We start from the raw sequence: 13295 nt of genomic DNA, 5'->3' as shown, positions 1-13295 counted from the left end.
TTAGTTACTTCAAACTGTGTTAACAATAGAATTTTTAAACAAAACACAATATTTATCCTTTTTTTTAAAGACATAATACTTTTTCATATTATTTTACAGTAGATCAGTACTGGATTTACTTTTGTATTAGCTGTTTTTCATTCTTTTATTTGTATTCAATTTTAGTAATTATAAATCAATCGTATCAAACAATTTTTGTACTTTCTATAAGCTTTTTAACAAATATTTAATGTTACCGAAAGTATAAGACTGCTCTAAATGATTTAATTTGATGATGATATAGTGGAGATTTAAATCAAGTTGATCTATTGATTTAAAGACAGTACTCTACACACTTATTAATAATATGAAATGCTAGCTATTTTTATTGTTAGATTAAATAATTGAATATATAAATAAATCTAAGAGATAACAATACAGAAGAACAAAATATAGTTTTTAATTTAAAAAAATTGCAGGAATTACAGTAATTAATCATCCAATGACGGATACGTCGTACATGCTCTCGAAAGATCAAATGTAAGTTGCTATTATTATTTACATCAATTAATAATTAATAAATAAATTTAAAATTATATAATTTTTTACAGTCTGCAAGGAACGGATGTCTTGATTGCAATATTCATCATTGTAGCCATGTCATTTGTTCCTGCCAGTTTTGTCCTATTTCTCGTATATGAAAGATACATTAAAGCCAAACATCTCCAATATGTCAGTGGAGTAAATGCTGTCATCTACTGGGTTGCTAATTACTTTTGGGACATGGTAAATAAACAGTTTTATTTAGCGTGATGCGACTATTTTTATTCTAATTATTTTCCACTTTGTTTCTGACTTTGTAGTGATGTGAAATTATGTATTTAATAAGTGCCAGATTCGTATACTTTTCATTAACTTTTACGATATTGAAACCTTGATTATAAATGCGATTTTGATCCAAATGGATCAAATTAAAGTTACTTGATAATGCATTTTTTACTGCACATTTTGCAGATTTGAACAATTTTTAGGAGTAATTAATGCTTTATACACTTTGTAACTTGTTTTGCATGATTGCGAATGCTATTCTTTCAAATGATCTAGAGTCCATTTATGTTTCCTGTGCATTGAATTTGTTTTGCACATGTATGGTTCACATGAGAAATATTACTCTGACATCCAATTGCAGGTGAGTGTGCAAAATTCAAATGTTTTAAATTTGAACCATCTAACTCATTCTTCTGAAGTCCCAGAAATATTTTTTTTTTCAAATTCTCAAAATTCTTTGAATTAATTGGATCAAAATTATAGTAAATGTAATATTTATTAATTTAATATTGTTAATATATTACAAATTTAATGCACAGAAGTATCATAATTTCTAATGTCCTTTACATACTTTGGAAACAAACAGTCCTTACGGCAGAGCTTTATAGGCTGCTTTTTCCAGCCTCGATGTGTAAAAACGGTAAAAAATATTTCCAGGCTTTCGGCACAATCTTATAAAATTAATTAACAATTTACAAATTAATTTAAAATAATTAATTAATGTCTTAATTGTTAATATTGTTAAATTTAAATCTTTCAAAAGATTGAGTAAATATAATGTTTAATTAAATATAAGGAAATTAATTTCTTATGAGTAAAGTAAACTTGAATGTATAGAGCATGCACAGAAAAGATTTTTATATTGATTTACATTGGTTCAAACAATGAGTAAACAATTGTTTGAGATCCACGGGATGAGGGAATTAATTTTTTTGAAGGGATTAATTATTTTAAAATATTATAAAAGAACATTTTATTTCTTGATAAAATTTTAAAAAGAAGGATGTATATTTTTCCGAGAGAGAAAGGAAGCGAACTTCCTTTTCTTTTTGACTAAAAGTTACTCAATGCCCTATGATATTGAGTCAGTTACCCAGCCATCCTTATAAAAAGGGGGTAGATTTCCTGCTTTAGTGTGCAGTTCTTAGAAGACAGAATTTGCCATAACAACTCACACAGTTCATTATAGGTTCGGCGAGACCCAAACTGGCCACATAAGAGCGGCCTTTGATGGGTCCGAAGTCGCCATATTAGATAATCTCCAGAAGAGAGAGCCACATAAGACGTTGGCAATATTTTATAATGCGCACATAAAGTTACTCTTCAAGATTCACATTCTCCTCCCGATATTCTCCCAATATAAAGACCGTAGCAACAACCGAAGACAAGAATAAATCTCAAGTGGAGGTAGTATAATATTAGAACGTTTGCAATGCTCCACTTGTAAAAATATCCCTCCTAAAACATAACAGTTTATGCATGTTAGTCCACGAAATTGACTATCTGGTGTCGGCATCCTGACGTTAGGAGAAGGGTCATTACGCGATCGTTCATCTTTGCATTTTACACTCATAAATCTCCATCCTTCGACATCGAGGTTGAATCTTACCGATTTTGTGGTGATTAAGTGGTTACCTGCTATCACTCGTGACTCTCGGCTTATCTCACAATTGTTAAGAAAGTTACATACAAGAGTTTTGATCCAAGACATTTAAAGCAGAAGAATTCTTTATTGTAATGTATGCCACAAATTGTTTCTTGCTAAAAGAAATTTGTTTCAAGTGAAGTAGCATGTTAATGACCTTACATCAGTACAGCATTGTGTGTCAAAATGATCCAAAAGTAAGTTCTAGTTGCCTGAAACTAACTTTTTAGTAGTTTGTAATATTAGTTGGAACAAAACATTACTATTAACTTTAACATTAAATCTATAATTAGTGAATAACTTAAGAGTGTTTACTCATTTCTCATTATTTGTACAACTCTATAAACAAAAATATATGATTACTTTAGACTAGTAACGTAACTACAGACCAAAGGAAACTAGATTAATCCAGTGCTTCAAATGTCTTGTAAACAATTGTATAGATAGAAATAAATTCAATAGTGATCAAATAGCGTAGAAACTTATAAAATTTTATTGAGTATGTAATTTTATTTATAATTGACTTGATTATGCACCTCCTATATGAAACATTATTTTAATACATGCTTTGTGATTCATAATTTTCAAATCCCTTGTCACCTATTGTTGCATGTTTATCCCATCTCATCTAAAAAGTGTAGCAAAGTCATTAAATGACAATAAGATTTGCTTGTGCGCACAAGTAAAGTACATATAAAGTACATATGCATTTTAACCTGCATATTTAAGCATATGTTACTGGTGCTTTTAACATGCATAATGCATATAAAAGGTATTTTATTTAACACGATGCAGCAGTGCATATATCTGGCCCTTAATAATCAACTAATGAAATTATACATTATTTCATTTCAAACTGTTAATTTTAACAGATTTTGGCTTTATATGATAAATATAAATTTAATTTTTAGTTAAAAATTATTTAAAAAAAAAATAATTTATATAGTAATTCTAAATATTATTTGTCTTTATTTTTCTGTTACAATATTGAAAATAATTATACAGTTTCTTGATGTTTTAGACATATTTTAACTTTATATTACGCTTTGTTACTTTTAGTAATTTTTTCTCCTGCATAACTTCTATATTTTCAATTTTTTTAAACAATATTTTCAACAATGCAAATTGTTAGTGAATTGTTGGGCACGTTTATATACATTTATTATTTGAAGTAATAAAAAAAATGCTAATAAAATTATGTATTTATATATTTATCTTTTTTTTTACAGTGTAGTTATGTTGTTCCTGCAACTTGTTGTGTTTTAATTTTATTAATTTTTGACATTCCTGCATATACTTCGCATAAAAACTTTCCTGCCGTTGTTTCACTCTTTCTAATTTATGGGTAAGTGAAATACATATCTTTTTTTCAAATTAATAAAATAATTATTATTAGATATTCCAACTATTATGGATTTCTTTATATTTTCTACAGAAATTATGTATAAATTAAAGACTTTAAAGCTCTAAAAACTATGCAATGATCTTTTATAACTTCAAATTTATCAAAACATTGTATTTAAGAACACGGCAAGTTTTAATAACTTGCCGTGTTCTTGAATACAATGTTTTGATAAATTTCTATGCCATTGGTATGATACTTACAAGACAAATTGTATTGGTACAAGAAATTACCATATTTTACGGACTATAAGACGCTACGGACTATAAGACGCACCTTAATTTTTAAGCAATTTTTTAAAAAAAATACCTATAAGACGCACAGACTATAAGACACACCTGAATTTTGGAGGCAATTTTTCGAAGAAAAAAGTGCGTCTTATAGTCCTTAAAATACGGTACATTGTCTTTAGAGTTGCGCATATACCAAAATCATGTCCATTGCCATACGTTATGAAGTGAGACCCAAATGAGATGTCATAGGTTACATGGATTGGAAAGAACATCTCTAAGAACTGGTTTGTTTGATAGCTTTGATATAAGCAAAATGTTGATTTTAGAAACAAAAAAGTGTGTGTCATTATTGTAACATTAAGGAAATTCGATCCAGTCAGACAATGTTGATTTTAAGAACTCCGCAACTTTGTCCACGTAGAACTGCTAATATGCTGTGTCTCAAATTAATCAGTGTCCTCATATTGATGACATGGAATGTACAGACATTGGATGCTTCTGATTTGCATGGACTAACTAAGCATCTGTCTAAAAATTGTTACTTGCAAGATCAAGTTGCCAAGTTGTGCCAAAACTTGTCCAAAAATTATGCTTGCTCTTCTGTCAAAATTGGTCACTCTGGAAAAACTCGCACCAAAAGACATAGTGACGTGTGTATGATGTAGACAAAATGGTGGATTTTGTTAATTATATAAATTTTTATTTTGTCAAATGAAATTTATAATAGAATTTTATTAATTCTATTATAAAATAATTTATTAATAAATACTCAAAATTTTAAGAACAACCTTACGTTAAAATAGATTTGTTTTTTCCTATTTATACATTTAATTAGCGACATATGCCCAGCGTTGCTTGGGTTTTTGAGAGAGTATTGAATTGACAGAGGGCGATAAAAAGCAATGGTCCTAGTAATTAAAATGTGCATTTATTGACATAAGTATTAATAATAATGAAACTGAAACAAAAAATTGCTCAGGCTTTTGGGACAAAAATAAACAATCATTCTCATCCAACTGCATAACTTTAGTGGATCCAAATTTTGCAAAAGCATCACTGGTGCTTGAACCTATAGCTTTAGGTTATGAGGTGGTAGTCCAGCTGATTTCAAGGATTTTAAAAACTCCACTGAGTACATTTGGCAATGCTTTTGTTTTTAGATGCCAATATTGCTCTTGTATATCCATTTGTGGTTTATGTAGTAAGTGTTATCAAATTAGTAATTGGATCTTTAGTGAATTTGTCATCACTGAGTTGCAAAACTTGTTTGGTATATTTCCTCAGATCTGTCTCCCAATAGATACTCTCATCTATATAGACACTCAACTAAAAGGACAACTTTTTAACATGATTTCACAGTAATGCCAAGTAGTATAATGCCCTTAGGCGGGCATTAAACTACTTGGCAGGTGTCGGCAGGAAAATCAACAATCTTTTCTCAACAATCAAAAAAACCAAAAATCTATTATCAACAATCCAACAACATTGGTATTTATTTATTATTTTTGTTAACAAATGGCATATGTAAAGGATGGGAATCTATATAATACCCCAGTATTACTTAGACCTTGGAATCGACACTAAGTTATACATTACCCCAATATTTGGGGGTTAATATATATCTTAGTGTCAATCCCAAGGTCTAAGTAATACTCGTACAAACTTTGGTCCAGATCAGTTTAAGAATAAGAATAATATTTGTATAAAGGACAAATCAACAAGAATTGATTTTTATATACAGTATATAGATTGCTCATTAATTTTACAAATTTAATTATATTGACATTATAATTTGAAAACATTAGAACTTATTTTACAATAAAATTAAGATAATTTATGAATATCTTAAATCGAAGCAATGATGGCATATTGGAAGTGGGGGATGGGACATTTTTCCTCTGCTTTTCAATCGTGACATATGATCCCGCACTTCTCGGGTCGGAATCTTTGTTGTTGTAATTTTGGCTGTAACAAAGGTAATACCTTTCTTATTTCGACTATATTATTCGTATATGAATGTTATCTGTATGAATAAAATAATAATAATGCACAAACAAAGATTAATGAATTGATAGAGTAAAAATATTAGGTGGGGATGATAATAGTAATTAAATTAAACCTAAAGGAGTGGACATAAAATAAATTTCTGTATCTTGTATAAAAGATGTTTCTGAAGCTCACTACACTCATCACCAGTCTGTTGTTATCGTTTTGAGTTATGTATCTAGATCATAAATTTTTAAATTTTACTGTTTAATAATAATTTGAACATTAACTATTTATAAAATTTTTAACATTATATATTCAAATTTTTTTAAGGTGGTCTATAACACCGATGATGTATCCCGTATCATTTTTATTTAAAGAACCAAGTACGGCTTACATATTTTTAATTGTTATCAATCTATTCGTTGGAATAACCTGCGTTGTGACTAGCTTTTTACTCGAAGTTTTCTCGTACGATGCAGTAAGTATACTTTGAAAGGCAATCATTTATTTTGTTTCACGGATTTATTAACGTCGAGAGTAAGAGTTTCTTAAATTAAATTTTTTATTTAGTACTTAGGAGAAGTTCATGAACTACTGAAAATGATTTTTCTACTTTTCCCTAATTACTGTTTGGGTCGAGGACTAATGGACATTGCATTTAATGAATATCAAAACTTTTTTCTTTTCAAAACAGGTTAGAAAATTATTTAAAATATATATATATATTTAATATAATTATAATTTTCATAATTTGGTATTACAATTTTTAGGTCAATATGATAAAATGAAATCTCCGTTTGCATGGAATTTAGTTACAAGAAACTTAATTGCTATGGCATTTTGTGGCTTGGTATTCTTTTTCATTACACTTTTGTGTGAATTTAACTTTTTCAGAAAACCAAAGTAAGTAAATTCAGATAATTTTTCTAAATTATGTGTAATAAATTCTATTTAAATATGTATGACAAGCAATATACGTGAGCAATCCGGTAAGTAACTTACGTTTTGGTTGCTAGAGCTGCCATTTTGGTGTCAGTGTGTCTTCTCACTCATTACGTGTTCAGCTATGTTACTGAGTGGTTTGTGTTGCTTCTGCTTTGCCCATTGTGAATTCTTAAAATATGCGATGCAGTTGAAAATTTCGCGAGTTGTGAAGTGCAGTCAGTGATTAAGTTTTTGTTGGCAAAAAACCAGGAACCAATTGAAATTTACCGACAACTTTGAGGTGTATGGAAACAACATAATGCCCACTGCCTCACTCGCATTTACTCATTATGTTTAAAAATGGCTGCACTAATGTTCACGATGAAAGATGAAGTGGCCGACCAAGCATTTTGAATGATGAATGGTGACAAAAATAAATGGAAGGATTTGTGAAAATTTCTGCTTCACGATTATAGAGCTCTCGTTTGAGTTTTCACAAATTTCATGGAGTTGTAATGCACGAGCTAGGCTACCATAAGTTCTGTCCCAGATGGATACTGAAAATCTTGTCAGATGACCGCGAAAAACAGTGCACGGCAGCATTGTTGACATTTCTGGAAGCTTACCACAGAGATGGTGACTCACTTCTTGATCGTGTCATAACTGGGAATGGATAAAACATGTGAATTGTGAGACAAAAAAACCAGTCTATGTAGTGGAGACACAGAAGTTCTCCACAAAACCAAGGAAATGTTTGCAAATGTTGTCATCAAGAAAGATCATGGTGACTGTTTTTTGGGACCGGAAGGGTGTGCTTCTGATGAATTTCCTCGAATGTGGTTCAACAATAAACTCTGAGAGATATTGTGAAACATTAAAAAAGTTAAGAGGAGTAATTCAAAACAAATGTTAGGGAAAATTGAGTTTTAAGATTTTGTTTTTCATGACAATGCCTGCCTGCAATGGCCAATTGCACTCAACAGCTCTCGGATGGATTCGGATGAAAGTTCTTTGATCATCTACCGTACAGTCCAGATCATGTACCGAGCGACTACCATTTGTTTCTATGCATGAAGTTGTGGCTTGCAATGCAGTGCTTAGACAACGACATGGAACTACAGGCAGGCAGAGTGGCTGAAGTCTCAGGCAGAAAAATTCTATGACGATGGAATTAATAAGCCGTTGCACCATTATGATAAGTACCTCAGTTTGAACAGCGACTATGTTGAAAATAGGTTGAGAGTGACTTTCAGATGCATATAATTAATGTTTCTTTTCACTTGGGTTTTTTTTAAATTCTAAAATATAAGTTACTTTATTGGATTGTCCTCATATATATATATACAGGGTTTTTTGAAACTCACGGACAAAAATTTAAGGTGGCATAAAAAAAAACATCTAAACAAGCAATTTTCACCATACAATGCATGGGCGGGGAGCAAGCGGTGAACCGCTAGGAGGTATCCGTTACTGTCACATGAAAGAACGAAACACCAAAATGATATGCATGTCCGCCTTTTCCTGATTACTGTATGTTGCCATGCCGTCTTAAATCCACGGTAGAAATGACGACGTGTAAGAAAACTCGCACTTTATGCTTTCCATTACAGTGCCGTCTAGCGGTTCACTGCTTGCTCTCCGCCCATGCATTGTATGGTGAAAATTGCTTGTTTAGATGCTTTCTATCACACCTTAAATTTTTGCCCACAAGTTTCGTAACACCCTGTATATATAATCTTAATTTTATTTGCATATAAGTATATTGTTGGACATAAATAGTTCCTTCTTTTTTGAAATGCTATTGAAAAATTTATTTATTAAAGTTCATTTGAAAATTGATTCTATATAAAGAATTTGAAATAAGCAAATCTTTTATGGAAGACTTGGTTATTTTTATATTATTTAACTATAATAATACAGTCTCAAACTATTTAAAGTAATAAATTAACATGATTATAAAGCATTTATCTAATACCGTAGTCAGATATTCTTTTATTTAAGTACTTTTTTTACAATAGTTTTTGTGCTAATTTTATTTTAGATATTAGAATACTTCAAATTTATTTAACACATGCAAAAATATTTTAAAACTAATTTTAAGTTATAATCTTTGTTCTATTTAGAAGAACACAAAATTTAAAATATTAAACACTTTGAATATATTATATATTCTTTAAAATTTTCTGTTGATATTAAACTTCGATAATGCAATTGAAATGACAGTATTATTATTTATTAAACTTAATATAACATATTAATTCTTTTTCCTTTATGTCCTTACTCTTATCAATTTCCGTTTGTATCCTTGTCTACTCGGATCTTGTTTAGTAATAGTACTTATTATAATGGTGTTATTCCGATTAGCAAATAGAGGCGATCTTAGTGGAAAAATGAAAACTTGCGAAAATAAAGATATTTCGGTTTGATTTTTTGATAAAGGTCGCCTCTATTTGCTAACCAGAAACAATGCCGGTATAATAAGTCCTATTACTAAACAAGGTCCAAGTAGACAAGGTTACAAACAGAAATTGTTCATATTACTTATATTTAAAAAATGAAATCTTATTGCAGAAATGTCAAAGTTCCAGAATATGTAATAAAAGACGAAGATGTAGATGTTTCATTTGAGCGTCGTCGAGTCTTAACGGGCCAAGCTAGTAACGATATATTGCATTTAGATAATCTTACAAAGGTAAGCTTTAATAAAACATATTTGAAAAATAACTGTTTGCAATGTTGAAAGCTTTGCATTTAACAAAAATAAACTACAATAGGAAGGTCTTGGATTAAAATCTATAGATAAATTAAATTTTTTAGGAAATGTTAGGATTCGGATTCGAAATTATGTCATAAAGATTAGTCAGAATATTTTCAATTTGTTTAAAAAAATTTTGGGAATTTTATAATAAATTATTAAAATATAAACTCACATTTTTAATGTACTTTTTCTGAATATTATTTTAAATTAAGGTATATCAAACAAGAAAATTAGGGAAGCATCTTGCAGTTGACAGACTCTGTTTAGGAGTTTCGGGTGGAGAAGTAAGTTGCTGTTGCTATTTTTATATATAATAAATTTCTTGTAAAAACTGTGTTTAATTTTGTATAGTGTCTTGGTCTCTTGGGTGTAAATGGTGCTGGTAAATCAACAACATTTAAAATGTTGACAGGTGATACTTCCATAACAGCGGGCGATGCATTTTTAAACGGATACAGGTTATTAACGCTTAGTTATTACGTTTATTTAATTGTTAAAAAAAAATAATCAGAATTAAATAAAATTGCAGTATTCGAAACAATTTACATAAGATTCGGCAGTTTATTGGTTACTGTCCCCAGTTTGATGCTCTTTACGACGAATTAACTGCCAGAGAACATTTGCAACTGTATTCTAGATTCAGAGGCATCCCTCCTAAAGAAGAAAAAAAGGTACAAAATTAAATTTATTATTATTAAAAGAACAAAATAATCTCATTGAAATTATTTTAGGTAATTGAATGGGCATTGAAAAAATTAGATTTGGTTCATTATGCTGACAGACCAAGTGGAACTTACAGCGGTGGCAATAAACGAAAACTATCAACCGCCATAGCGCTTCTCGGTGCTCCGCCATTAATTTATATGGTAAAATTTATTATTTGCATTTACATGAATTATTCAAATTATCAGTTTTATATATTATTTCTTTAATTTATCAGGATGAACCAACAACAGGAATGGATCCGTACACGCGAAGATTCTTATGGGATTTAGTTATTGAACTAGTCAAAAGTAACAGATCGGTTGTTTTCACTTCACACAGGTATTTTAATATAAAGCTTTTAAAGATATTCTGAACAATGTGGTAAAAGTATAATCAATGTAAATCATTAAACCATTACAAAATTATTTACAATTAATGTAATAAATCTGGATAAATTATCTTATATGAACTAACATGAAAAGAAAATGATGTTATAATTATGGATGCTTTAAATCAATGGGTTGGTTTCAGATAACTTTCAATAATCTGTGTGGTTACGTACGTACATATGTATGTAACACAGTTCAGGATGAATGGTATTTCCTTAGTCTTATCGAGTAATGAGATGTAAATAATCTAAAAAAAATTGTTATATCATAATAAACTTTAGACTTCTATTATCTGCATTTAAAAAAGTAATCCATTTAATGTTGGTTTTTTGATTTTCTTAAAAGTTAAATCAGTTTCAAAATGAAGAATTAAGAAGTAAACATTTTTGCTTGTGATTGATTGTGATAGAAGTATTAAGGGGAAAACAAAAAACACTATAAACTCTGTCAGATTATACCTTTATTTAGGAGGAATCAATGAAAGCGCCAATTTAAAATTCATATGAATAAAAGATCTGTGAATTAAAATTGTCTTCTGAGTGATTCTTGACCTCGGGTGAATGTAAGATTTGAAGGACATAACAAATTTGTTTTATTCATCCATTTATAAGTACAGGTATACCTCTCCTTACGACAGTAATTGGTTCCAGGAGAGGCGACGTAAGTCGAATTTACTTGTGTAGTTACGACGTAAATTGAAACTACGGTGGAAAACGCCAATAACGAGCACTTAAAGACCACTAAATAAGACGACGACACAGAAACATAGATGTTTTCATGTTTCATTCTCTAGGATTTATGATGATTATATTAACATTTACTGTAAATGTACATATTTTAATATGATTTTGTGCGCTTTTAACACTTTTCTAGTGATATTACGACTTCAATAATTGTGGCGGACGGATGTAAAGTCGAATAAAATGACTTAAACTTGATTTTTATTTTTCCATATACTTTTTTTGACAAACGACGTATAATCGAGAATGATGTAACTTGAAACGACGTAACTCGAGGTATACCTGTAAATTTTTGTAGTCTGTAGATGAGATTTTATTTCTTAATTCTTCACTACGATGAAGTACCAACTTCTACATATTGTTAATGACAAAATTTTCAGAATATTTGTTTAAAATCTTGATAAACAAATTTTAAAAACTTTTTATGTTTATAATAATGTTACATTATGTATATTACAAAAAAAAATTTCAGCATGGAAGAATGTGAAGCATTATGCACAAGATTAGCCATTATGGTAAATGGGCATTTCAAATGTCTTGGAAGTATTCAGCATTTAAAGAACAGATTTGGAGAAGGTTATTACATAATTCTTCGTACAAAAGACTGTGAGCAGGAAGTCGTACAAAGATGGTTTCGGAGAACATTTCCCGACGCCATACTAAAGGTGAATATTACATATTTAATTGTCATAATTAATTAATTAAATCATAATTAGCATATTGTTGTCAATAATCTGTCTTCAATAAATAAATTAAATATTTGATTAATTTAATTAAAAACATAAAGGGCATAAAGGAAATTAACCAGGCACTTATTATTGTCTAGGTAACAACTAGAGAAATTAGAATTGGTAACTTAAAAGGAATACAAGACCATCTGGGGAAAATTAAATATTCACTTATGGGAATTATTCACTTAAAAGAAATGTTTACTTATATGAAGTTCAAATAACAATTTACAACATGTTCAAGAGGAATTTTCTGACTGTTCACTTAAGCAAGATGTTCACTAATACTGCATTTTTCATGAGGCGAATTAATCCCGATTGACTCATAACTGTTGTAGGTGCACATTTGCATTGGTAGCCATTTAAAAACACAAATATTCAGATAATATGTGGCACAAATTATATGATTTGCTGTAAGGTATCTTGTATCTTAGTAAAACTCTTCCAGGAAACTCCACAAAAAAGCTTACATGGATTATGTCAATGCTTTAGGATAGCCACATATTGCAGCAAAGTGTTGGCACAATCAATGTAACTTTTTTAAGAGAAGTTGTACTAACGGATGCAAGAAATCTTATTGCAAATTAGAGCCAAAATCATATAATTGCATTATACAGTGAATATTTCTGTGTTGTCAAGTAGTTACCTATGTAACTGTGTACCTCCAACATGCTCCAAGATGAAACTATCATACTAGGTGGTCGATTTAACTTGACATTTATATTCAAAATATCAAATTAAACGATAAATGTGTAAATATTTTTTAATTGAAAGAAAATTCAGGGGAACAACAAATAATTAAACGAAAAGTTTTTAAACAATTAGTTTTAAATTAGTAATATTTATCTTAACCTTTAACAGTACAAAGTAAATAAATTGTTTTTCAAGTAAAAGGGTATACTTTAGGTGCTTATAAATGCACATTAAAGAGTTTTAAGTGAAATATATCACGTACAGTATTATTTTTTGAGTTGA

The 13295-nt window shown here is 29.6% G+C and overlaps 1 protein-coding gene across 1 annotated transcript in view; it reads left to right on the top strand.

Moving 5' to 3' along the window:
• LOC136979641 (ATP-binding cassette sub-family A member 2-like) overlaps window positions 1-13295 on the top strand; it is a 57981-nt gene that overhangs the window by 42155 nt on the left and 2531 nt on the right. Inside the window, exons 35-47 of the mRNA XM_067275659.1 lie at window positions 459-519; window positions 591-765; window positions 3682-3797; window positions 6407-6554; window positions 6647-6770; window positions 6847-6979; window positions 9572-9692; window positions 9971-10042; window positions 10110-10216; window positions 10288-10429; window positions 10490-10624; window positions 10699-10802; window positions 12065-12257. Coding sequence (XP_067131760.1) covers window positions 459-519; window positions 591-765; window positions 3682-3797; window positions 6407-6554; window positions 6647-6770; window positions 6847-6979; window positions 9572-9692; window positions 9971-10042; window positions 10110-10216; window positions 10288-10429; window positions 10490-10624; window positions 10699-10802; window positions 12065-12257 — 1631 coding nt within the window. The remainder of the gene's footprint in view (window positions 1-458; window positions 520-590; window positions 766-3681; window positions 3798-6406; window positions 6555-6646; window positions 6771-6846; window positions 6980-9571; window positions 9693-9970; window positions 10043-10109; window positions 10217-10287; window positions 10430-10489; window positions 10625-10698; window positions 10803-12064; window positions 12258-13295) is intronic.

Source organism: Centruroides vittatus, unplaced genomic scaffold (assembly GCF_030686945.1).
Source record: "Centruroides vittatus isolate TY-2023 unplaced genomic scaffold, ASM3068694v2 contig_630, whole genome shotgun sequence".
NCBI lineage: Eukaryota > Metazoa > Arthropoda > Arachnida > Scorpiones > Buthidae > Centruroides > Centruroides vittatus.
Note: the sequence above shows the minus strand (reverse complement) of the source record. Positions and strands in the feature narration are given on the sequence as shown.